Raw genomic sequence first — 27,690 nt, 5'->3', positions numbered from 1 at the left:
ACGATTGGAATTATCTGCCAGTGAATATATTTATTAGGATAATACAAAATAAGTAAATTTTAAAGATATTTCAGGACATGATCTCTACAACTTGAGTAGAAATTTTTTGAGATTTTGAATTTTGTATTTCTTAACTTTGACGAAACGTTATCTATTTGTTTATGTTAAAAGAAGCTACATCATATGTATCTCCTCACAAGGCTCCATACAATTTGGCCATACAAAATGGGCATGTGAGTATTCATAAATCTGTATTTTGTAAGGGGATTTTCTGATCGATTTGGTATCTTCAGCAAAGTTTTAATTTATGATTTGGATTATAAAGTAAAGGTTCATGGAAAAAAAACTTTTTTTAATTGCCTTATTGACTGCCAGGGTTGTTAAAATATCAAAATATCACCTCTCAGCAACTACAATTATCTCGCCTGAATATTAATGCCTCAAATACAACTGCTCTTCTCTCTTCATTGAAACTCTCAGCGCCGAACATAGCCGAACACGTTTTTGTGTTTATCCACTCGCGATTGACATTTTCCTTTTCTCTCTCATTCTCGCTTCCACGATCATCCTACCGCAACAGCGTTTAACCACAAAAGCCGCCACAAAACCAATTTTGCAAACGCAGTTTGAAGGGGCGTCATGCGTGGTCGGCTCATAATCGCCATCTCGCGTTCTCTCATTGCATTTTTCGGAGAGGTTGAGAGACTCAGCGGTGAGAGCGCATAGTCGAGGAAAAGGGAAGGAGTGATAGAGAGAGAATGACATCGCTGGGAATCACGAGACACAAGAAGAGATCTCACAAGCTATAGTGACGGCCGCTATACTCTCGGATATTTTTGGTGCAGAGATAATCTATTGATAGCTTTTCTATCACTCTTTTGCAACACTGTTGACTGCATGTTGAGTTCTCTAAATAAGAACGTATAATTTCGATTTTTTTAAAATAAATTTCATGGGCCATAACAATTTCAAAAAAATGCTGAAAAATTCAACTTTACAGCATCAATTTCATGGGATAAGCGTTGTGGAGCCTTCCGGTGGTGGAGCGTCCTCCAAATGCTAATGACAACACCATCAAAAGTTATGAACACTTAAGTGTTATTTATAGACTTTTTTAAAGCCGGATCTCAAATATTTTGATGAAAAAGTTGTCCGGATCTATCATGCGACCAGCGATGGAATAATCATCATCAAAAGAAAATCTCTGGAAGTTCATCAAGAGAATAAATCCGAAAGGAGCATGGCTCTCCTCTCTCGCGCACGAAAGATCGGTAAAAAAAAAATCTAAAAAAATCATCATCTTGATTATTCGGTGGAATATCCTTTTCACTACTACACTTGCAAGTGTACCGTCAAACGTCGAAAAATGACCTGTCACATTTTGTAGATGGGCAATGTGTGTAAACAAAGTAAAATAAATATTATTAAGTGGTGCTGACAAGGAAATTCACAAAAAATCATCAGCAGATTGATTTTCTTGGAGATTTTCGGGAGTGATTTTCTTTTGCGTGATTTGCCTCCTCTCTCTTTCGCGAGTGAAGAAAGTTCGCAAGCGAAATTGATTTTTTTGCGATTATTCCATCCCTGCATGCGACCCATCGTTGGATAGGTAATCAAAAAACCTTTCCAACAAGCCCAAAAGATTGAAGATCTGACAAACCTATCAAAAGTTATAAGTACTTTAGTGTTTCTGATACACTTTTTTGAAGCCGGATCCAGATAATTTGATAAAAATAAGTGTTATTTATACACTATGAATGTGAGGAAGGCACCAACCACCTAAAGGTGGATTAAGTAACGTTTTTTAAAGTCAATTTTCCATGTCTATGATCAAAAGCAAGGGGTGGGGCAAAAATATAACAAAATATTAAAATGGAAATAACATGCCTTTGTTTCAAGACATGGAAAAAGAAGTGTCTTTAAAATCGTATCAAACGAGCTTAGTTGCTCTGTAATCATTAGTTTTCAAAATATGTAAGTATTTATTAAACGATTTTTTTCTCGAAAAAATATTTTTTTGCTGTGAAATTTCACCAAAACTAATCAACATCTATTTTTTTTTTAAGTTTCAATTTTGTTCAATTTTCATCTCAATTTTCTATTTGTGGACTCTATATCAAGTACCATCATCGACAGTCATTGCTCCAAGAGTGAATGACACCAACTACGACCTTAGCTGATTATACCGGTCCACATGCTGTGAGACACACCGTGCAAAATGCGTCCCTCACCCTACCCTTCCTGTCAAGTCGATTGAATTCCGGCTTTGTCACAGTCCCAACTTTTGGCATGCGTGAAATTCTCGGGAAAACCAATAAAGCGACCGGTCGGCCCCCAACCCAGCACCAGGGGCCACCTCCGAAATCCGATACTGTTGTTTTATGTGTTATAAACTGATGCATTATTACCGCTCATCAACAGCAGCAGCGGCAGACACTTTTGAGGGGCTTCCCCTTGACGGAGTTTAACCGACAGCGACCGACAGTGACAGTATGGGGGGGAACATTGCGTTGAAGAAAAAAAAAACTGGAACACCATCAGACACCATCGAAAGGGGTACAATGTCGGGTTAGTGTCTGAAGGGACGACACCACTTTGTTGGGACAAAACATGACACGCAGAGTGCAAAAACTTTGTCAATATGCTTCCCGGTAGTGATGGCACTTGGCTTCGGAGTGAGAAAGAGATTGGATTAACATAAAAAGAGATTTTTTGTTATAACTCAAATTCTAAACGTGGAGTTGGATTATATTGAGACAAATGTTATCTTAACACGCAGAGTTACGACAAGATGCCGCAACGGCAACGACTTGACCGTCCCTTGTTGATTCGTTCTCCCGCCAAACTCGATCCCGTGTGAGAGCGCCGACGAAGTGTTCCCTCTGTGATGTTTCATGCAAGATTGAATTACATTCTCACACTCTGGTATGAAGTCGAATCCACCCCAGCACTCTAGCCCCCTACCCTTAAGTATACCAAGATACCGGCAAGTTGGCACCACGTGGTGCCACGGCACCTTCCAACCGGCATTCGATGCGTCACAAAGAGAGTTGCGGCCAATTTCTGGAGACACAAAAAAAAAATTAGGGTAATTCAATATTGGAAGCTTCCTGGCGCAGGTCGCACAGCTGGAGACTGAGTGCTGAAATTCCACCACCACTCTCGGCAATTTTGGAGGCGATTGATCCGGAATATTCTGCCAGCTTTAAATGCGTTAGATCATTAAACATGTCTTCAATAAGCATTGTACAGTTCGTGCTTGCCATTTCACACCTTATGTAGACTGTCATTTGAGTGACAGGGATGCACTATTGTTTACAAAAGTTATGTGCCCTTTTAAAATGTTAGGCTCCAGTTGATGGTTTGACTTGTGAAAATTTCACCTTTCGACTAGTTTTAGACTATCACACGGATAGAAATCCTGTAAGCAAATCCGGAAACACGGTATTGTTGAATTCGGAAACATGGAAAATTGAAAACATTGTTGTTCATAATCGAAATCTTTTTTGACGATTTTGGAAACATTTTCATGTTGTCGAATCAGTGTTGGCATTCTCGTACCCTCGCGAGAAAAAATTCGTCTCTCTCGAGTTCTCGCCGCGAGTCGCGAGCTGCTGAGAGAAACTCGCCGATTGCCCGTTCTCTCGCCCGCTCGCGAACGGGCTAGCTCGCGAGAAGTAAAACAAGTAGGCAACGAAGAAAAAAGCAACACAACTATTTTTTTCACCAGGTTCACATTTTTACACCTTTATATGTAATATCACTCAAAAAAGAGGCACAAAATTTTCAGCCATTCAAAATTCAACTTATTTGTTCTGTGTACAGACTCACAGAAATTTAGAAAATGAACTGTCAGTCTGAAATTTTAAAGTGACGATAGTTAGGAAACCATTTTTCCGAATTTTCATGTAAAAAAAAAAAAACTTTTACGTTCTGATTTTTTTAAGTGACTTATTGTGATTTAAGCTTTATCACCGAAACTAATCACTCAATTTTCAAATTTCCAGAAAGAAAAGCGTAAGAAATTTGCCCAGCTCTTCAAAAAAAAATAAAAGTTGCTTTGCATATTTTATGAAAAAAAAAAAAAACAAACAAACAAACAAGAATAAATACCCTAAACTGGCTGTAACTTTTGAACGATATTTTTTTAATGTAAAGCACTTTTCGATTGCAAATTCGATATTGCTTTTAATTTGTTTGTCCCAATTTGCAGTTCGTCAAAAAAAAATACACTATGCTTTCGAAAAAAAAATCCCTTAAACCAGATTTTGCACCATTACGAATCAGTCCCCGGACTAACCTAAAAAGGGTAGGTCTTTAGCTCAGTCCAGGTGTAGGAGTCGTCTCCCTGGGTCCTGCCTAGTTGGAGTCGCTGGTAGGCAGTTGGACTCACAATCCAAAAGGTCGCCAGTTTGAATCCCGGGGTGGATGGAAGCTAAGGTGTAAAAAGAGGTTTGGAGGAACTATATGTACCTTTAGATTTTTTTTCTGAATCTGCAAATACAAGATCGTTTCTTGAGCTTTTTGGGACTCAAAATTTTAGTTGAACATGTTTACAAACAATATATAATTTCCCTTATCGAGATTTTTGCAATATGATAAGGCTGGTACAAATATTTTTAAAAGTTTTTGTCACCCCCCCCCCCCCCCTTCAAAATTGGCCCGAAAAATCAAAATTTCAATGAAAATTCAAGGGCAACCAGCTGAAATCAAATTAAAATACATTCTCCTGCGTTCAAAATCATTTTTAGCATGTTTGGGTTTATTAAAAAATCTTAAGATTTTTTGAAAATTTTTGATGCAAAATCTTTTTTTTCGATACAATTTTTGTTTTTGTCAGATCTTAGATTTTTTGAAAACTAATGATTGCAAAACAACTGAACTAGTGTAAAATGCATTTTAAAACACTTTTTTCATTTAAATGTGAAGATTATGGCTTGTTATTTAAATTTTTATATTTTTTTATTTTTTTGCCCCCCCCCCCTTGACCTCGGCCAGGGCCGAGGGACAAAAACTTTTTTAAATATTTGCATCGGCCTTAATAACGACTTAAACAACTTTTTTTTTCCTTTTTAATGTCAATTATAAATATTCATTGAAGAAAAATTTACAGTTATCCGGAAAACCTGAATGATCACAAATGGCGGACATTAACTTCACAAAGATCGCCAGATTTTTTTCCCTGAAAATATAACCCCAGAGTTTTTTTTTTGAAAATGAACGAAAAAAGACAAAAGCTTAAAGGACCCTTTAAAAAAATCTCTAGAATTTAAAATTGTGGTTGACGTGAAACACAATATGACTTATTAACACCAAAAATGAAAATTACCTTTAAACCGCCAAATTAACTTAGGGTCTAAAAAAACAGACTATGAGGATTGCTATGCTCGAGAAAAAGCTTTCCCCTTTAAAAAAAATAAAATAAAAAAAAATTCAAAGAAATTTGATTTTATATCTGGGAAGAAACAGCTAAGTATACTTTAAGGTAAATTTGTGGACCACATTTTTTGGCTTCTTTCAGTTATAATTATTGGAATTTAAAATTTACACTTTTTGAATAAGAAGATGAGAGAAGAACTTGAACATCGAACATTTCACATACAATGTTCGAAACAATTTAGAATTCTTTAAATAATTTTCTGATTAGTTTATAGAATTTTGCTTTGATATTTATATATTCAAAATTTCCCGAGAGTCTCGACCGAATTTCCCGGGAATCAAGAGGTCCAAAAATGGTCGATTTCCCGGGATTTTTTTCCCGGGAATTCCCGCTCGTCACCCTCTACTTATGTGGTCATAACTCAAGATAGAGTTGCCAGATCTTTAATGTTTTGGACTCATTGGAATGGCCTTTCAATTACCTAACCAACGATGGGTCGGATGATGGATCCGGACATCGTTTACATGCATATAATTGAGATCCGGGTATTTGTGAAAACACATTTTATGCATAACTTTTGAACTACTTATCGAAACTTCAAACAATTCAATAGCGATGTACGGGACCCTAAACCAAGTCGAATGCAACTGGTTCGATCAAAATCGGTTCAGCCAGTGCTGAGAAAACTCAGTAAGAATTTTGGTCACATACATACATACACACACACATACACACACACATACATTTGTTCAGTTTTCGATTCTGAGCCGATATGTTTGCATGAAGGTGGGTCTAGGAGCTTTTAATAGAAAGTTCATTTTTAGAGCAGGATTATAGCCTTAACTCAGTGAGGAAGGCAAAAAAACACTATGCTTTCGAAAAAAAAAAATCCCTCAAACCAGATTTTGCACCATTACGAATCTGTCCCCTAGAACATGTTAAAAAAATCGGATAGAAAAAAAAAGGAATTTTGGGAATTCAACTTTTAGTGTTGAATAAAAATCGGATTATTTTTCCGTGTGCCTTAGGGTGACAAGAAAAAAAATAAAATTTTGTACTCCCAAGCTTGATTCTTTAGGTGAAAATAAGTAACTGTTCCAATTTTGAGCCAAATCGGGTAATGTTCAAGGGTCACTTTTGATCTTTGAAGTTTGTATGGGAAAAATTTCAAAATTCAACCAAAGGTGGCGTTAAATATGTAATTAGCCAGATTTTTACTTAACAACTCATTACAAGTATCCTTGTCATGTTTCTGACAAATTCCACGAAGTTTAAAGCGTCACTTATCCGTTTCGAGTGATTCTGAAGAATGGCTTCGTGAGGATCGCTATCCCAAAAATCCGGGGTGCCTTTATCTGATGAGGTGTTATCGAGTACTCTAGAAACGAGTTGTAGAGATAATATCCGGCTAATTCTACGAAGATTGAAGTGTTGCATTTCTATTCTGAGTGGTGCTGAAAAATAGCCTAAAAGGAACCGGTATCTGGAACATCCGGTATCGGTTTCGACATGATCGGATGTTGATTTGTTTGATCCAAAAGAGGCCAGATGACCAAATTGGTAAAAAATTAAAGTTTTCTAAATTTGTGCCAAGCGATTTGTTTTCAATTTTTGACTGAAATCGAATATTGTCAAAAAGAACACAGTTAAAAATATGTGAATCTGGAATGCTGCTCCGACTCCTCTTCGATCCCTGATCCCGAATCCGATATCTCGTGATGGAGGGGTGCTTTCATTTTCAAACTTTTAGAAAAAAAAATGAGTTATTTAATCATTTGCATTTTAAATGGTGATGACTTGGAAGTTTAAAACGAGACTTTTTTGTAGAAATGAACACTCAATTAAATGGCGTATTCCGAAAAAACGTATTCTATATAAATTGGGACATGATTTTATGATGGGAAATATAATGTACTTTTCAAATCTGCAGTAACCCAGAAGAGTAATTTAAAACAATATTTTTAGTTTTAAAATTGCAAAACAAAAATCTGAGCAAAATAAGAACGAAAAAAGATATTAACATAAACACCAAACAAATTGACCTAGATGGTGTAACAACAATTGACCACCAGCCGAAATCATTGCTAACGATTGCCGCCAACGTGTTGAAACATTGCAGAATCTGCGCAAAACTTCGCAGAATTTTCTGCTACAGGCAACAAGCGATTCCACAAACCAGGAGTGCTTTGATGTTGATTTTATAAATTTCATGGACGCAATCTTTCAGAACACGTAATAACCCCCGGGGAGGTAAAGAGAAGGGGGGTCACGTGGCAGTTGGTGCGCTGGCGATGCTGGGTTAACAAGCACTCTCCGGGCATTCGCCGACTTCAGCGTCGAGAGTGGTAATTGTTCCCAGAATCACTTTAATTATTAAGCCATAGTTAAAACAGACAAAGTGTGTGTGTGCTCTCCGACGACGATGGAACGCGTGCAGCAAAAAAGGTGGACTCTGGTCCCTGGGGGGTAACTTTTCATACAGATTCCTCGTAGCATGGGCTGGCCGGCTAAGGGGGCTCGCGGCCAACTTTTTGCGGCGACGCTGCCCTGAAAAAGGTGTAAATGTAATAATCGCTTAAATCTTTCCACCGCCAGTTACGCCACTGCGGCGTAATCCTAGTGATCGAGTTAGGGTTGTCACTGTAATTATTTTTTTTAAACATAGTTTTATCAACAATCTTTGAAAAAATAAAAAAAAATCAAAGATTTTTTTTAAACGATTACAATGTTTGAAAGAATGACTTGGGCATCCCTAATTTCAGCAACAGTGATACTAACCCTTGCAGCCATTTTAACACTCACTACAATTCGTACAACTGTCGGCAGCCAGCATTGCCGACATCACTTTTTTTGCCCTCAACACTTGTTTCTTTTTCATTGTTTCAACGCGAATCAGTTGCCAGTGTGATAATTTAATTTTGTATTTTTTATGCCTCTCTCCCAACTACAGGTTCAAAAACGGTCAGCCGTACCCGTGGGGTGGTGAAATTTCGTCGCTGATTGTGTACCCGGAGGCGGCCAACCAGACCATCTACACGCACCGGATCTCGGAGAAGGACATCGGCAACTACACGTGCGTGCTGCGGAACGACACCAGCGCCATACGGCACGACATCGAGCTGCAGCTGCAAGGTAGGGTTGAACTTTAGATAAAGAGATTTAAGTTCGATTATTGCATCGAAAAAAAATGCAATTCCCTTGCAATTTTAGTAAGTTTTTTTTATTTTTTTTTCTTACATTTGGTGACACTTTGATTAACAAGCAATAACTGTTCCAACGGTGGGTCTCGTGGCGCAGGGGTAGCGGCTTCGGCTGCCGATCCCGATGATGCTATGAGACGCGGGTTCGATTCCCGCCTTATCCACTGAGCTTCTATCGGATGGTGAAGTAAAACGTCGGTCCCGGTTTCTCCTGTCTCGTCAGAGGCGCTGGAGCAGAAATCCCACGTTAGAGGAAGGCCATGCCCCGGGGGGCGTAGTGCCAATAGTTTCGTTTTTTCAACTGTTCCAACATGGGTTATGATGCAACACACAGCTATAAGGAACACCAAAACTCTGTTATGTACCTCAAAAGAACGTATTGTATCTTGATTATACACCAATAAAACCGAATTGAATTGAAAATTGGAAAAAAAAATCAAGAAATTTGTGTCTAAGAATCTTGTAAATAATATTTTTTTCGAAAGATTCTGAAAAATCAATAAAAAATATTCTCAGCAGCGAGATAATTCATTTTGCTGAATTCATGAATAAACCAAACTTCAGAATTCATTGGCTTATTGAGGACCCCGTGACCTATTTACCTTTGAACGATAAGAAAATTTTGGGGATCTGTGAAGGTCAAAAGGTGAGGCATTGTGAGTTGCACAAAATGGCGTTCTTAACTCAATTTGGCCCAAAATGCACGTACGACAAGTTAGCACGACGGCGACGAATTGCTGATTTTATTTCAAGTTGCTGTCTTTCTTCGTTCAAGCTATTTATGCTGGAAATTATAATTTTCAACGAAATGAAACAAGAAAACATAAAATAATGGCCTCCTAATTTCGAGAAAAATAAAATAAAAATAATCTTAGCAAGAGGGTTACTTACACCAATTTTTGTTCAGAAATTTTTCATTTTCTCGTGTTTTTGAGGTCATTGTTTTACTTTTCAAACACACTTTTCAAAAAAAACAGAATTAATAAATGATTTTGTACTTTTCTAAGGAGAAACATACCATTCTGCATTTTCTGTGAGTCGTTTGCAACAACTTAGGCTATTTCCTCAAAAATCTTGAAATTTAACTTCTAAACCTTAAAGGGCAATTCCAGCTCAAATCAGGATTTTTTCTGGTACTTTTGTACCCGACTCTCTCCGATTTCAATGAAACTTTTTGGACATGCTATCCTAGGTCATTATTAGCAATTTTTGTGTATATGGAGTCGATTGTTCGCGAAAATGATATTTGAGAAGAGCATAAGTTATTTAAATATGTTTGAATTTTTTAATTTAAAAATAACTGTAACTCAAAGTTGTTGCATCGTATCAAAAAGTGGTCAAAGCCAAACTTGTGGGAAATTGGACGAACTTTCCGTAATAAATACACTGAAAGAAAAATGCACGTCACTTCCATGATTTTTTTCAATTTTTAAGCTTAAAAAATAATTTTGAAGGAGATGCCACGATTTTTTTTCGTTCGAAATTTTCGAGGAAATCACAAATAAACTAACTAAACTAAGGAAAAATTTTAGGAAATTGAACGAGCTTTCCGGTAAAAAAATTCGAGAATGCAAAATCAAGTCTGTCATTTAGAAAATGCTAAAATTCATCAAAAAAACCTATTTTTTGACATTTTTATTTTCAAAACCGCTGTATCTTCACAAGGATTGAACATAGGATAATGGTCAATATGGAAACATTAATGTAAAATTGTCTGGGAAATCGATACCCACCATCGGTTTGTAAAAATTTTGATGTTTAGACCACTTTTCGTGAGTCTTTTTGTAACATTTTTGGCTATTTCCTAAAAATATTTGAATGATAAAAAATGGTGACATCACCTTCAAATTTAACTATAAAACTTAAAAATTGTAAAATCTCTTGGTGTGTATTTTTCTTTCAGTGTACTTTTTTTCAGAAAGCCCGTCCAATTTCCTTCAAGTTTTTCTTTGACCACTTTTTGATACGATGCAACGGCTTTGAGTTATAGTGATGTTTAAATTACAAAATACAAAAATTATTCAAATTACTTCGCCCTACTCAAATGTCATTATTGAGTACAATGGCTTATATGGCTTATATAAGCCTAGGATAAAATGTCTAAAAAGATTCATTGAAATCGGACAGGGTCGGGTACAAAAGTATCAGACAAAATTCCTGATGTGAGCTGGAATTGCTCAAAAAATTATTGAAAATCTCATAGAAGTGGCGTGTTTTTTTTCAGTGTATGTTTTTTTTCCAAAATGCCCGTCCAATTGTATCTGACCATTTTTTGATACGATGCAAAGGGCTTTGAGAAACAGCAATATCTAAATTATGAAAAACAAAAGTGTTTAAATAACTTACGCTCTTCTCAAATGTCATTCTCGAGAGCAACTGGCTCCACACTTAGATATTGTTTCCGAATTCGGTAGGTGAAAAATCGGTTAAGTTGTACGTTTTGTTTTCGGTTGTACGATGAACAATAATGAACTTCATTACCGAATCTCGGTAAGTTTTTACTGAAATCAGTAGTTTTCAGTTTACCGAACTGTTCAGCAATCTTTACTGAAGAAAAATGGCTTGTATAAGCCTAGGATAACATGTCTGCAATGTTTCATTGAAATCGGAAAGGGTACATTTTTTTTGAAACAATGGCTGAGTCACAAAAAACAAGTGTAACATCTAACCCTAAACTTTTCTTAAATTTGAAGAGTTTTTCTTTCCAGTGCTTTTTAAAGATCAAAAACTTGATGAAAATGGATTTTTGGAGATTTTTTAGATTGAGGCCCGCCTGAGTTTGATTGTAGAGGGATGAAACATTGTTTTTTTTTAAATTCACTTCCAAAATTTTCTGAAAAGTGTCTACGTTATGGTTTTAAGTGATAATTTTACCACTGAAATATAAAATGATCAAATTCATCGTAATTCATCATAAAGCGATCCATCGCTATTTAAATTTAACTAACACTTACTCAAGTTCATGCTTTTTTTTGCGGACAAGGATTTTCGTCAAACCTAAATTTAGCAGATTTTGCCAATTATGAGCGGTTTGAACAATAATTTTATCTTGAACTTCCTAACAATGGTCACATTATGTAAATGCTCCAATTGCTGATTTGGGAAATGAATCCCCATCCCACACATGATTATGCTGACCTCGTAGTTCTATTATGTTGCTGAGCTATCCCGGTAATCATTTTGCTGCACAGTTGGACTTTGAACCAGTTGTGAAATACTAGCTTGACCCGCAGCGTTACAATTGCATGATAGTTTCGTATTTCAAAGATGCTCATAAGTGTGGATGTGTTGACTTACCGCTTATCAGCCATACTTGAAATTGAATCTTCTTTGCACTTTTGTCACTGTACCATTTCAGCGATTCCTCGTAAATGGGTTTCCTCTTCTGCCAAATGCACACTTTTTTCGCCGATCACGAAACACTCAAACCGTCAAATCACTCACACAATCACTTTCTTCAACCTTTCCAGAAGACAAACCGGACTACCCGCTGCCGACGTTCAAGCCGAAAGATATGATCATCGACCTGGGCGAGACGGCGCGCTTCTACTGCGAGGCGTTCGTGGGAAAGCTGGACCTGCCGGATGCGACCAATAAAATCGTGTGGATGCAGCTGTTCGACGACAAACCAGCGGCAACGGTCACGGACGCCAGCCAGCTCAATGTGACGAGGTGCGACTAGTTCGCGTTGAGCGTTTCAACTAACCCCACTAACTCATTGCTCCGTTTGTTTTCAGAGAGGACGGTCAGATCATCGGTTCGTACCTGTCGATCCCGAAGATCCAGCAGCATCACTACGGCCGCTACCGGTGCCAAATCACGTCCGGCAATCTGGACCGGCCGTTGGATCTGAGTGTGCTGCTTTCGCCCACCCAGGTGACCGCCGTCGAGGAGAGCGAGTTTGACGCGCTGGCCCTCATCATCATCGCCTCGGTAGCGGCCCTGCTCGCGCTAGTGCTGTTTGTCCTGTGTCGGAGCGATCTGCGCAAGGATCACCACCTGGACCACAACCGCTGTTCGGCGCAGTTTATCGCCGACAACGAGGGGGTGTAAGGAAACGAGGGCTCAATCAATCTCTCCATCCATATTTCATTAATTTGAACGCAAATCAAACAAAACAAACAAAAACATCCTATTTATTTGTACCAACACCCCATAGCTATAAGCTACGACTGTAATTTATTCGTTCTTTTAATCCTCAGTACTATTTAGATGAAAACGGTGATTTTAACAGTTTCGGCAGAAAAACAAGCACGCATTATTGTAAATATATCTCATTAGCACGGTGTTCTGGAAATAAGAGATCAGGAATAAATGGAAAAATGCTGTCTGTGATAGTCTACCACTGAAAAACACGAAATCGGTTGCAGAAAATTTAGATGAAACTGGCCACAACCTGGCCCCAAAGTTTGGACAGTATGGAAATCACATTAAAAAAAATTTCATACCGAGAATGACATTCGATAAGTTGTCGAAATTTTTGGGAATGTTCTTTGTCTTTTTGGTCATGTCAATGACGAAATAAGGTGCACCTTTTTTATGATTTTATAACTATTTTGAAATATTCCTTTTTTATGACGAGCCGTAATGGCGTTTGGTTTTAAATACGATTAAAGGAGCTATTAGAGTATGGAAAACAAACAAACTCGCACTTTTTGTGTTTGACAGTTTGTCAAACTCGCAAACAAAGCCAAATCAAGCAAAACAATGTAAATGTGCCTAAGCCGAAGTGTAAACAAAGAGTCTGTCCTGCTTACGTCAGTGGATGTTTACATTAGGAACGAGCAGGACAAACTCTTTGTTTACACTTCGGCTTTGGCCCATTTACATTGTTTTGCTTGAAATGTATGCAGACTGAAATTTCTGCAAACAAATGACTGCCCAACTTTCAAAAAGTAGGTTTGCTTGCTTGCCATAGTCTAATAGCTCCTTAAATGAGCAATCTGCAATATTTTTCTGGGATTTTCTCTTAGCTGACGGTACTTGAGTAATATCTTGGCTGAAATATTGGTAAAAATAAATGGTCAAAAGAGGGCGCTACAACAGGTGTGTCAAATTGTGGCTTAATCTAAAGAATCATTTGTGGATAACAATGTCACGGACAGCTACTTCATATATCCTATCCTGCATTTCAGAACACCAAAATTAGTAGTCCAAAGGGAAACCGTTTTTTTTTTATAGAACTCTGTTAAGCTGTTATCAAAACGATTTGGTTTTCTCATCGACAAAAATTAAGGGTAGAACCCCACACACTCACACACGGGGTGGTGGTGCGTGGGAAAAGCCATTTATGAGACTGACTTTTTGTGATTTTGAAGCGGATCTACTTTTTCTGTCAACGCAGCTCAGCACTTCGGCAAACTTTTTTTGAATGATTTGATGAAGATAGGAAGAAGAACAAAGCACCACCGCGAGAAGACACACTAGAGGGGTGAGTTAAACAATCACCGCAGAGCTTAGTTTTCTACGCAATCAACGTTATATACAATCTGTGTAAAACTACTGGTAAAACACGTCAAACGTCAATCAAATGTAACGATAATCGAGCGAAAATCAACGTTGGCTTTCCTAAAACAATTTTGTACCGAAACGTAATGCTACTATTTAACCATTTGAACGTTGGAATAAAATGAATAAAATATTTAGCTAAAAGCAATAACAACTGGAAGAAACATGGCTACTTCCGGTATTTGTGTGTAATTAAAGCATATGAGTGTGTAAAACAAGTAAATTATTCGATTTCTGTAAATTAAACGCAAAAACAAAAGAAAAATTGAGCTACCAGTGAGTGAACGGCACAAATTGGTTATCGCTCCAACCAACCAATCAACGTGTGCAGGACGACATTCCTCTCGAAGTCCAACTCCAAGTTGGGGCTCGATGTGATTGTAGTTTTTAGTTTAATCCTCGTGAGAACGGCAAAACAATAACAAACAACCTTTTTTCTGTGTCATACGAAGAAAAATAGATATCAACTAAGCAAACATAAAATAATAATACAAACTCTCAAAACTGTACGCAATCGTCAGACAGGATCGGTTTTGCGTGCAGTCAAAGTAATGTTTTGCCACTCTCTCATTATTTGTTAAGTGGATAAGTTGTTGTATCATAGTACGGTAGAAATGAAAATTAATAAATTATTGTAATAAAATAATTCAAATTATAATGGTTGCTCACATTTTTGAAAATATCACAAGTCCTTTCTCATCGGAATCAAAATAATGCAGGAAAAAAGATGTCTGTTAAAATATCAAAATAACGCCGACCAACTAAATTTCTGCGCAGGTTCAACTCAATTTTTTATGGCAACCTACCTCTTATGGCCTACTTAAAACCTATAATATTACTTGGAAGGCTACATAAATCGTGTTTTTCTGGTATTTTTTTTTCTTGAAAGAAAATAACAAAATTAAGGCTGAATCAAATTTTATTTAAGGTTTTTGTCACTAATTCAAATATTCTAAAATCTGATTAAGCACTACGAATGGATAAAAAATCGGAATTTTATTTTCAGTATTTTTTTTCCTTGAAGTCTCAATTCTACAACTTTGCCGAAGACACCAAATCTGTAATTCTGTAATTCTGTAATTTCGGAATACATTCGTCCGGCTTCAGCTGAAGATTCATGCTGTCCCATGTTGCATGTTCGAGTGTAGACCTACGGAAAACCTTGCCGCGAGGAGAGGTGAGTGAGAAGTACACGAACCACCTACGACATAATTCCTCGGGCGGCCCAGGTCAACTCGAAGTTACCCCAGGCACCCCCAGTGCAGGACACATTGGGGGTAGAAAGCGGATAGATATTTCAGTGAATACAATAATTATGACAATATAGTTTCATATAATCCTTATTCCTTGATCTTACCTTTTGACACTATCAAACCTAGCAATATTACTATTGCATCTTACCATTCCCTTTTGATAGTGTCAACTTCAAACCTTCACTCATTGTGCAATTAACACATAATTTCCGCTATATTCTTCATGCGGAATCTTCGTCTAATTTCTTCTCCTTATTATCACTGAACAACGGCGCGATATTGTTCTCACATTTTTTGAGCTTCAACGACCGATTGTTATTCACGCACTTATAAAAATACTTGTTCTGTTTCGCGGCTTTGTGAAAAATACACGTGTGTTGGCTGATACAATGACTTTTTCGGTCATCGTATGCTCGCAAGGTACATGAAAGAGAAAAAGAGAAAAAATGGGATAAGTACAATGTAAAATAAAATCGAACATTGGAACAGACTAACACAGAAAGAAAGAATAAAGAAACCTTATTTTGCAACTAGACAGAAATACCAACTTGTAACGAGAAGTTTACAAGAAAACAACTGAAGTTGTGAAATATGGGACAAGACAAGCAAACTAGAATAGTTAATATATATAATAAAACAGATTGAACGTACCTTTAATCATATTAATAACAGTTATGCCCAAATTTCTTACCAATTTTTTTCAGCAGTTACATTTCTACAATAATGTATTGCGATTCCAAGTTTGAAGAATAGAGTAGTTAAAGTTTGTGAGGTAAGGGACAAGTTATAGCAATAGCAAAATAAATAGATGGATAGATTTTAGATTTTACTAAATTGTATCTTAAAAGAATAGTAAACATCTATCTTGTTTTGAAAATAGCCAATGCACCAATTGCAAACATACAGCATGTCACGTTCACACCGTATGGAGTAAATGTGATAAGCTATATGTCCACATTCGGGGCACCACCTTTTTTCAAAATACAGGAAATGATAGAAGGAAGACCCCTTCTGTATAGTGGAAGATTTCTGCAACACCTTGGATTCGGACCAGACATTTTGTCTGAAATAAGAGAGAAAGACAAATATTAAATTGTGGTATTATCACTAAATCCTATCATCCTTTCACCCCCCAAGACATGGTCTATCCTTCGTGCCTTCGTGTCTTGGGTGATGGCGAATTCTACCTTCTTCAATGATCTTCGGACCACCTCCAACTAGAATTCACAACAGGACCCCCCTCGGCTCCAGTTTACAACATGACAGCGACGAGAACACAGCCGAATGGGAGTTGACAGTATCAAATGCATGCTATACACTTTGCTTTGCTGGATACTTACTAATAGCAAAGGGCGAGAGTCCTGCGACTCTCAGCAATCATGAATACTGCCCATTTGCCACACAACTTTGCCGAAGACACCAAATCGGTCACAAAATCCCCTCTCAAGATACAGAGTTGTATAAATTTGTCTACCTATTTTGTATGATCATCATACGATTTGAGGCAAGTAACCTCATTTTGAGCTGTGCTGCAAATTCAGACATGACAGAAATGGATGTGAGATCAGAGGTTGATGGTTGAAACATCCTATCTTTACAAAAGATTTCTAAGAAAAGATCCTACATAGGGTATTTTAACCATTAGTGGACCCCCTAGTAGAGCCGATGCACATTTTCACAAATTTTCAATATTTTAAGCCCTTTTTCATAACCCTTTGTACAAAACAATGAAAACTGAAGTCTTTTGAACAATTTTGACTATTTGTTTCATCAGTTTATTTGTTTTTGAGCAGAAAAATAGCCATTTGAAAAAAAAGTTTTTTTCCCCTTTATGGACCCCCTTTTCCTATAGTTGACCCGGGTCCATAATCCGATTGTGGACCCGGGTCCACTATAGGCAAACTGTTATTTTTATACCAAATTTAACCGATATTTGATGTTTTGATGCATTGTGTAGGTCTAATGATAGATATAATGAATAAAAGATGGATTTTGTTCACTTTTCATTATAAACAATTATGTTTTGTTAACAAATTTGGCTTTAAACAATAAAAAAAACCAAAGGACATTTAAACACATTTATTTCCGAAAAAGATCAGAGAAAACGTCTCAAAAACCACTATAAACATAAAAATAATAAAAAAAAAGTAATCTTGATGTAAATTTTTCCATAATGATTACATAAATGGTTGATCGAAACTAAATAATAGATTTGTTTACAGTTGCTGATAAAACCGCGCATGTTTATTTAAAAAAAAAAAAGTTTTGTTATTGATTTATTATTATAAAATATCATTTCAAACTGCAATTATGATGCTTTAGTTAAGTACAATGAACTATAGTTTTGATTAATTATAAATTCTTACGGCTTCAGCATTTTTGGTACTTTTAACATGAAAACAGCTATATTTATTAGGGTGTTTCATTCGAACAAAAAAGTTCTCAGAATCAGGCAAACCGAGGTTCCCCTAGTAGAGGATACCCATAGGGACTCTCATGCCAAATACCAGCCCATTTGGTTGAGAATTGGCCTGTCCCCAGCGGTTCAAAGTTTACATGTAAATTACTATGGGATTTTTATGCTTTTCGTTCAATCGTTCCTACAGGTCTGGGGACAACATGGATTCACTCGGAATAAAGACAGGTGTGTAGGGGATGGTCCAAGGAACAATTTCCAGAAGGAATTAGGGTTGTCCATTCTGTCCCCAAGGTGCGCATTGGATCGACGTCCGGTGTCTCCAGAATCAACGATTCACCCTTCAAATGTACGCATTGTCCTTAGTATGCTATGACGGCTAGCTGAAAATTACGACGCCCCATGTCAGACGGTGAACACGTGGCAGAGTATTAACTCAAGTTTTGGCTCAGAAACATACTTTAAAGTAATAAAATTATAATTTTTGATGTACCTGTAACAATTTGAACTATTCCAAATAACTTAACATGATGATTTTGTAATAATAATGCAATCGATGCTTCCCCACGTGTTCACCGTCTGACATGGGGCGTCGTAATTTTCAGCTAGCCGTCATAGCATACTAAGGACAATGCTTATATTTGAAGGGTGATTCGTTGATTCTGGAGACACTGGACGTCGATCCAATGCGCACCTTGGGGACAGAATGGACAACCTTAATTCCTTCTGGAAATTGTTCCTTGGACCATCCCCTACACACCTGTCTTTATTCCGAGTGAATCCATGTTGTCACCAGACCTATAGGAACGATTGAACGAAAAGTATAAAAATCCCATAGTAATTTACATGTAAACTTTGAACCGCTGGGGACAGGCCAATTCTCAACCAAATGGGCTGGTATTTGGCATGAGAGTCCCTATGGGTATCCTTTACTAGGGGAGCCTCGGTTTGCCTGATTCTGAGAACTTTTTTGTTCGAATGAAACACCCTATTATTTATACTCATAATTGAAAAAAATATGCGTTTAGGTTGATAACAACATGCATTTATTGTATGTTTTAGAGGAACTTTTGCTTGAATACACAGTTTTCTTCATTTTTGAAGGTTAAATTAACAGAGGTCCACTTTTGGAAAAGTTTGGATTTCGTTGTCCTATATTGGACCCCCCTAATTTTTGCTCGAAAATGGCAGCTCTTCGCTTTATTTTAGTAAAGATCCTTAAAATTACATTATTTCGATTTGCTGAAGTTAAATAATCAGTCAAAAATGATTGGATGGTTAATTCAATCATAAAACATAAATGCAGTTTTGTTGTGAAAATGCTAGTGGCCATGGCTGATTTTAGATATCGAACTCAAAACACTCATTTTGGTAAAAAGGACAATTCGATATCAGTCAACATTGATTTAAATGATGCTGAACATGCCAAATAAAAGATTTGTAGGCAACAACACGCTTGAAATTGTGATTTCATTGAATTTTTCATCAAATCCCTTCAGAGTGTCCGCTATAGGAAAGGGGTCCACTAATGGATAACGTACCCTACTATTTAAAATCAACTTTGCTTTCATTTAAAACTCAACTTTTACTAATCTTTGGATTCTATACTTTTGTTAACTGACTCAGTTTCCCTTCGTGGATATTGCGCGTATTCCCGAAAAAGACACGCGGCATATCAGCCTCGAAACGACGCGCCGCGCTTTCGACAAATGCGCGCTGTCAAATCCCATACTGCGCGTTTTGTTGATCTTCTTCTTCGAATCGCATGGCATTGTTGCCGGGTATGTTTTTTATTGCACCAAAAGTGCAGAAAATCGCTGGCAACAATGTCTGCGGCACATTCTGAAATGCCGCGCGGCGTGTACCTTCGAGTGAAACGGACAATATACCACACCCACCCTCCAAATTTTTAATACCAATATTTACCCTCACACCATCCAACAACCAGATTAAGAAATTTTCTTGAGTTTCCAGGGGCTGGAAATACGCCCGTTCAAGCATTTAAGGGTGGTATAAAAAAACCACTACCAGGTGGCTCCCTAGCTCACACCAACGAAGCTATTCTCCGCCAGATATCGCATCGTCGAAGCGACCTTCTGTACCTGCGTCAAAGTAACGCTCCCAAGCGTCATAATAAACCCGTCATCTGTCAAAGTGACACAGTGAAGGACGAAGAAAAATAATGAATTATTCGACGACACTGCTGCTGCTGCACCAAGGCAAGAGAAGAAGTCAACTTCAGTCAAAAGCAGAGGCCAACGCAGGACGAACTGCCAGACAGTCTGACACAAAGCGCAAGGAAGGGCCAGGCTAGTGCGTGAAAAAAAAGACGGAAGGCCAGCCAGACTCCGGAGTCCGGAATTTCGGGGGGGTGCTAAAGCAGATTGGACCGTTTTCGATGGTCGGGCCATAGAATTGTTTGATTTATGTGTGTAATTTGGTGAGGCAACATAGGGCGTCGCGAGTGCAAGCTGTTTTTATGAGTGTTTGTGACTGGAGATAGTGTATTTTGAGGGGAAAATTCCTTCCGGGAAAAATCAGGAAAAGTTAGTGTCTGCGTAGTGTCGAAGGGTAGTGCGAAGTAGTACTATTTTTACCTTTCGCCGGAAACTTTTCTCGCGCCATTAGCACTTCATCAGGAGAATTCGGGAACGCATTCTAAATTTAGCAAATGCAAATGCCAGGTTCGATTGGAGTTCGAACCCTGTGTGAAAGTGTCTGAAAAAGAAGGGAATAGGACTACGTAGTAACCTGCCAGGAGGACACGAACGGTAGTAGTACTACATGCAGCAAGTAACTCTGCTCCGAAGGTCAGCCACTGAAAATGGAATCCGATGTTCCTTAACGGCGCAGTGGCAGAGTTCCTAGAACAAACAAAACAAAGCCCCAGAGGTCGAGGGCTGGAATCGATGGTAACGAAAGTAGTGGCCAGGGCGCAGCAGCGGCAGACCCCAGACCAGACACACAGGAAGTATCCATTATGCTGCTTGCATGAGCTCAATGAAGAGATTGTGCTAGAGTGAGTGAGACAAAGTCAAATAAAAAAAGAGCTAGAAGGAATCAATTTTAGTGTGTGTGATTTATGTGTGCTGCTATGCTAGTCTAGAGACCCATCATCAGCAGTATCAAAAGGAAGAAAATCGTGGCCTGCATGTTGATTGGATAATGAAACAAATCATATGAGCTGAAAACGGTGTGGATCAAACCAAAAAAACAAAAAAAAAAACCAATCGAAACATATCTCCCATCTATACAAGGAATAGTGGTCGCTTCTAGGACCAGCCAATCACTTAAAATTTTACCCGTATCGGAGAAGATAAACAGAAGACGAAACGGCCGGGACAGCGTACGCAGCAAAAACTTTGTGACATAATTTGTGTTGTGTGTTGGTGTTGTTGCTCTCGTTGTTGTTGTTTCCATCGTATCGTACTCTCTCTACAAGAAAAAAGGTTCCGCAGACGAAGTCAACAAACAACAAAAACGTCAGCCCGGCAATGAAAAAAGTAATGATACCGTCGTTGGATATGAAAAAGAGTGTTTCGGTCAAAGTAGATAGTGATCTGACATTGCTACTATCGAGTGGAGTGTACGAAATCAAAAAGATGGAGCCCCGCCGGCGGCTCCGCCCCATCGTCATCATCTGTCTGTTCCTGACCATCGCCGGTATCATCGGGTTCGGGTACTTTTGTCCGGATCAGGTAAGGGCGTTTATTTGGGTGGGGATTGATTAATGACTTGAAGACTTGAAAACTTGAAGACTTGAAGACTAAAAGACTTGAAGACTAGAAGACTAGAAGACTTGAAGACTTATAGCCTTGGTGGCATGAATACTTGAAAACTAGAAGACTTGAAGACTTGTTAAATAAGAGAGTTGAAAACTTTAAGACTAGAAAGCACTGAGTAGCCCAGAGAGAACAAACCGAAGAAAAGTCATTTAATTTTTGGCTCCATATGGTTTGCTGGCAGCAAACATGCGATGTACCGCAAAGTTTAACCAAAAAATCAAATGCCAGTCTTCCCTCTGGGTTACTCTGTGCTTGCAGACTAGGAGAGTTGATGTTATGAAGTCAAGTAGACTTGAAGACATGGAGACTAGGAGACTTACTTCAAGACTTCGTGATTTAATTAAAGTAAAAGTCCTCAAGACTGGAAAACACGATTCATCAAACAATGAATACTAGAAGACTTGAAAATTCGAACACTAGAAGATTTGATGACTAGTTTACTTGAATACTAGAAAACTTGAATACTTGAAACTTAAAGAATTGTCGAATTGATACAACGACGCTGTCGTGCTATCATGTCGTACGTTGCTTTTTGGCGTTCCGAGAAAAACGCGTTTTAATGTTTGATCCTGAAAAAACAAAAACGAAAACACGCAATGCAAACAATAACAAACACATTTTGTTTGGTTGACAATTCTGTGCATTGCCCCGAAGTGTGGTAGAATTTGGTTATCGGAGTCCCGAAATATAGTGACGGTAGTCTATCTTGTACGTGCGTCAAACGCGTTCTGACCTGAAGTCCCTTTGGGCAATCGTCGCACTTACATCAATTTTCAGGCTGTGTCAAGAAATCTCGACAAGATTGAAACTTCTTTCATTTGAGAAGTGACAAAAATGCACTGAGCTTTTTTGGTTTTTATTGAAAATCTCAGGATCTGTGAAGGTCAAAATGTGAGGCATTGTGAGCTGCACAAAATGGCGTTCTTAACTCAATTTGGCCCAAAATGCACGTACGACAAGTTAGCGCGACGGTGACGACTTAATACTAAAAAACTTGAATACTTGAAGACCACACGGAGAATAATAAGTTCCCAAAATCGTGAACAAGCGTTCATGAAAAAAAAAAATAAGAAAAAAATTGAGAGACATATCATTTTAAACGAAATTTAACTTACTTTTCGAATCTCCAATAACCCAAACATCACTCGATCTCCACGGAATTTATTTTCTCAAAATTCGAGGGTTGGAGATAGACGAGTTCTGTCAAGATGAATCGATAGAGCGTCGAAAATCAATGCAGTGTGATTTTTTGGCGATTTTCCGATTAATACTCATGCTGTATCGTCTTATTTACGAAGATGAAAATGACGTTTCTAAAAACTATACCTTTCTTTAGTAAGAAAGGCAAAAAATAACAAAAAATTCAAAACCAAATTATTTGCTCTACAGCATTGCCTTGGTGTTCTCGATTGTGAGATTCCTACTCAAAACTACACAGAAAAAAATATGTGTATTTACTCAACACGGAAAAAATGAATCACATGTAAACTCAGTTGATGTAAACTTGAGATTCGACGCAAACGGTTGAATCACACGTAAAATCATGTTTTTACGTATAATTTGTTGCAAATTTACATCAAATTTCATTTAAATTTAAATGTTTAATGACGTGCAAAAGTGTTACATCACAAATGATGTAACATTCAGAAATACTTTTTTGTGTGTAGGTGTCCGAAGGCTTGATTGTTGAGGCAATTGCAAACCTCTTTTTACACCTTAGCTCCCATTCACCCCGGGATTCGAATTGACGACCTTTGGATTGTTAGTCCAACTGCCTACCAGCGACTTCACCGAGACAGGGCCCAGGGAGACGACTCCTGCACCTGGACTGAGCTAACGACCTAACCTTTTTAGGTTAGTCCGGGGCCAACAATTACATCGTCCGACGGAAGGCGTAATCAGACAAATCTCGTCTCGAAAAATGCTACCGGGACCTTCTGGGATCGAACCCAGAACGACTGGGTGAGAGGTAATCACGCTTACCCCTACACCACGGGTCCAGGCTGAAAAAAAAATGAAATTTACAATATATAATTTGCTCAAAGCACTTTTCAATAAGGCCACAATTTTTTATATATATTCAACAACAAACAATCTTGTAAAATTTTGTCATATTTTTGTTCAATTATAAATGTTTATTAAATTATTTTTTTTCTAAAAATAATCTAAGAAAACCATTCTTGCTATTCCAAAACATTTGTGGCTACGAAAAAATCGGTGGGATGGCAACCCTATTCCGGCCAAAGCAAACTGACAGCAGTCGACATTAGAACGGTTGTCAAAAAAGAGCCCACAACAAAAGCAAATCAAATCAAACCATCCACATTAACGACCCCCGGGTCTTTTGTGGTCTCTATTGCAAGTTTCTGCTCGAACCTAGGAGTCCGAAGGCTTGAATGGGGAGAGCACCCAAACCTCTTTTTACTCCAAGGAACCTTCCACCCCAGTGTTTGAACTGACGACCTTTGGATTGCGAGTCCAACCGCCGCCAGCGATTCCACCGGAGCAGGCTTGGTTTGGTGTGTTGTTTGTACTTATGGCATGGAGACGACTCCTACACCTGGAATGACTTAACGGCCTAACAACCAAGGCTGGGACCGACATTTTACTTCCTCATCCGATGGAAGGCACTAGCTGTCAAATAGTAGCCCATAACAAATCAATGTTTGGGTTTTTGATTTTATTTTTTTTTTCGCAATTTCGCAATAAACCTCGAAAAAACACGCGAATTGTGTTGCTGATGGCAAATTCTATCATATTATTGGAGATTACAATATTGGCTGAAAATCCATATCAAAAAAAGTGATTTTTCTGTTTACCTTTTTTGTTGTTTTCTTTTGGTCGATCAAACAGAGCGCCCGTACACTATGTATAATACTGATTCTCAGTGTTTGTTATCTGAACTTCCAAGATGGCGGCTTCTTCGCTACCCCCTGGAAAGAATAGATCAAAAACTTTCAAAGTTAAAAAAAGATGGTAGAAAATATTTTTGACTTATTATTTGAAAACAGTTATAACTTGAAAACGGTGAGCATTGTCAAAATATCACAAAAGTTTTCATGATAACGGTTTACAATCTAAAATCTATAAAATATAGAAATTTTTTAAAATGTTTTTTTTTGATAATTTCGAAAAGTCAATGTTTAGAAAATTCCAAGCGATTCCAAAAACCATTCGACCGGTCAACATTATTGATAACAAGTTTGCACTTCAAGTCCATCATAACACATTAAAAAAATTAGCGAGCTATAGAAAAATCAAAAAGAAAAATAAAAAATAATGGAACATTGAGGTTTTGCAGCGTGACTGTGTTTCAAATGTGTCAAAATGAGGTTACTTGACTAAAATCGTATGCATTTCCGTTTACATCAAATCTTAAGTTTACATCAACTGAGTTTACATGTGATTCATCTTTTCCGTGTCGAGTAAATTCACACTTTTTTTCTGTGCAATGTCAGTCTAAATGTCATAATAACAGCTTTTTTAAGGCCACTACATGGACATTAGTTTTCGCCTACCGCAGAACATATTTTCCAAACTTTTACTCTAAAAAAATCTTACGAGTTAAAGTTTATTTTTAAAATAGATTTTAATTATAACAATGCCACCCTATTAACGGTACGGCTGTGTGAGTTGGTGGAGATTGACTCATTTTTGTTTGTCTGGCATAAGTAAGGCCCCTGAACTAATCGAAAGAGAGTTAGATTTTTGAAATAACGAATTGTGAATATTCGAGAAAAAGCATTAAATACATTTTGGTGATTTAATAGAATGGCCTACCATTCAGTTTTGAACACGAATTTGATGTTAAAAGTGAAAAAATAGATTTTTTCTACTGTTAATTATTCAACTATCCGAAGTCCCATACAAACCTTCGGATAATCGAAACATAAAAAATATTTTTTGCCTTCCTCACCTTACTGAGGAAAGGCTATAAAATCACTCGGAAAATGAACTTTTTATTTAGACCTCCTGGACCTACCTTCATTTGTACATATCGACTCAGAATCACCAGCTGAGCAAATGTCTGTGTGTAACGTCCCCTAAGTTGCTATTTAATTCCACGCAGTTTTATCATGTATTTAAAAAGTCATGTTAAAAAAACTGTTTAATATTAAATTAAAATTACGGTAAAAAGGGTGTGTTTTTCATGAAACCCTCACATGTTATATATTTTTAGAAAGCATATAAGAAGACCTTTTAGGTGGAGGAAGAATTTTCAAGATCTGACTTACCTATCTTAAATTACAAGCGTTTTAAAAAATGGTCTGAATTCACATAACCTCAACTGGTCGGGTCTGATCGCCACGAAAAAGCCATGTAGAGGGATGCCGTGTCTGTATAATTTTGACAAAAAGTCTGCAGGAAGTTTGTTTTTTTACTCATCACTTATTTTTATTAGGACCCCTTACCCAGTAAACTCAATCGGAATTCTGAAACGGAATCCAATTCAAATCGTTACGTATTCCGTTTCAAACGCAACAACGGAACGCGTTTGAAACGGAATACGTAAACGATTCGAATTGAATTCCGTTTCATAATTCCGATTCAGTTAACTGGGTAGGTGCTGCGAACGTTAGGGGAGAATCATAAACATGTGGACCCTTTAGGGGGGTTGTGATCACTTTAAATGAGAGGAAGGCATCAACCACCTAAAGGTGGATTTCTGAACGTTTTTATTGATAAAACTTGTCAAAATAATTGATTTAAATAGAACAAGGTTATTTTTGATAACCTAAAGAAGACCTTTATGGAACTATTAAAACTGGTAGTGGAGAACGAGACAATATACATTTGAAGACCTCTTTGAAACTACAATAGCAATCGTGCTAATTTGATCGGCAAACGTAAAGGTCTGATCTGGAGTTTAAGCTTATCTTTTTGCATTAATGCCTGGCGTGTTTTTAGCGCTTTGATTATCACATGACTTCGTGGAATCATCTGAAATTATAAATGTAATCAAAATTGAGGAATTCTTGGGAAAGATTTATTTTACGTGACAAAAATAATTAGAATAATCTTTTGGGGTTGATTGGAAGATTTATGTTAGGCATTGAAAGTGTGTTATACATTTTCCTCACTTTTATTTTTTTTCTCATTTAATAATGCTACTTAATTCTGAGAAAAACATACTTTTTGAATAGTGCTTCAACCATTTTCTAATAATTTGTATTTTCAGAATTGGGCATAAAATAATGTGGAACTGATGCTTTTGCGTATTGAGGTGTTTTTAGGTTGACTTACATTTTTATAATTTTTTTGTATTTAAATCATTCTTCGTCAAGTGAAAATATAGTTTTTTTTTTGACAGTCCGTGTTACAAAAAGCAATAACCAGACACGGTATGATTGCTTCGCTCATTTTCAATCACTTCACACCACCCAAATTGTCCAAGGTGATAAAACGTGATTAATTTTATTATGCGCAGACAACATTGTCGTGCGAACCGGCAGGTCCGTTTCTGTGCTTCTGTGTGTGTTTGCCATCAATTGAATCAACAGGCTGGTGTGTGCGCACTTCAACAGATGGACAGACCTGTGGGGACATTCCAGCACGTGTGTGTGTCTGTGTGAATCAAACATTACAATACCATTTTATTCTCTCAAACATTGTTCCAGGTGTGCGCCCTGTCGCGGCGGGAAGTGATTACCAACCAGGAGCTGATCACCGGCTTCGAACATGACAACCTCGGCAAACCGGTCCAGCAGAACCTGCTGGCCAATCCGGGCCTCAGCTACGAGGAGGTGCTCAACGATGACTTCCAGTTCGACATGAACGCCCACGACGTGATGGTGTTTCTGCACATCCAGAAGACGGGCGGAACGTCCTTCGGGAAGCACCTGGTGCGTGACCTGGACCTGAAGGTTAGTAGCAATACAGAATCGAGTAATCAAACAAAGTTGCAGAACTTATTCCTCTAATAGCTTGCGCGAGCAGCATTAACTTTCTGCTCCGTCAACACTTCGCCAGATGAAAGAGCTTCTTCATCGCAAGATACTCCCCCCAACCCGTGTCAAATCAGCGGATTCGTCGCGAAAAAAAGAAGTGTTACTTCGCCTCTTCTTCTTCTTTACGATGTCATCAATCGTTTTGATCACGAAAGAAAATAACCTCCTCGTTCCGAGCAGCTCAGAATCACCTAAATTCT

General features: G+C 37.8%; 3 protein-coding genes across 5 annotated transcripts in view; 2 read left to right on the top strand and 1 right to left on the bottom strand.

The window, feature by feature from the left end:
• Positions 1-11,906, bottom strand: part of LOC120414010 (acetylcholinesterase) — a 216,662-nt gene extending 204,756 nt beyond the window's left edge. For all 3 annotated transcript variants that reach the window (XM_052710737.1, XM_052710739.1, XM_052710738.1), the window contains exon 1: positions 11,878-11,906. In XM_052710737.1, the coding sequence (XP_052566697.1) occupies positions 11,878-11,891 (14 nt within the window). In that variant the 5' untranslated portion in view covers positions 11,892-11,906. The remainder of the gene's footprint in view (positions 1-11,877) is intronic.
• The window catches only part of LOC120413988 (fibroblast growth factor receptor 3-like), a 73,412-nt gene extending 58,666 nt beyond the window's left edge, over positions 1-14,746 (top strand). The window contains exons 3-5 of the mRNA XM_039574995.2: positions 8,331-8,512; positions 12,051-12,252; positions 12,318-14,746. Coding sequence (XP_039430929.1) covers positions 8,331-8,512; positions 12,051-12,252; positions 12,318-12,633 — 700 coding nt within the window. The 3' untranslated portion in view covers positions 12,634-14,746. The remainder of the gene's footprint in view (positions 1-8,330; positions 8,513-12,050; positions 12,253-12,317) is intronic.
• Positions 14,747-19,968: 5,222 nt separating this feature from the next.
• LOC120413991 (heparan-sulfate 6-O-sulfotransferase 1) overlaps positions 19,969-27,690 on the top strand; it is a 53,770-nt gene continuing 46,048 nt past the window's right edge. The window contains exons 1-2 of the mRNA XM_039575001.2: positions 19,969-21,455; positions 27,161-27,406. Coding sequence (XP_039430935.1) covers positions 21,252-21,455; positions 27,161-27,406 — 450 coding nt within the window. The 5' untranslated portion in view covers positions 19,969-21,251. The remainder of the gene's footprint in view (positions 21,456-27,160; positions 27,407-27,690) is intronic.

Source organism: Culex pipiens, chromosome 3 (assembly GCF_016801865.2).
Source record: "Culex pipiens pallens isolate TS chromosome 3, TS_CPP_V2, whole genome shotgun sequence".
Classification (NCBI taxonomy): Eukaryota; Metazoa; Arthropoda; class Insecta; order Diptera; family Culicidae; genus Culex; species Culex pipiens.
This window is presented reverse-complemented; position numbering and strand designations above follow the sequence as displayed.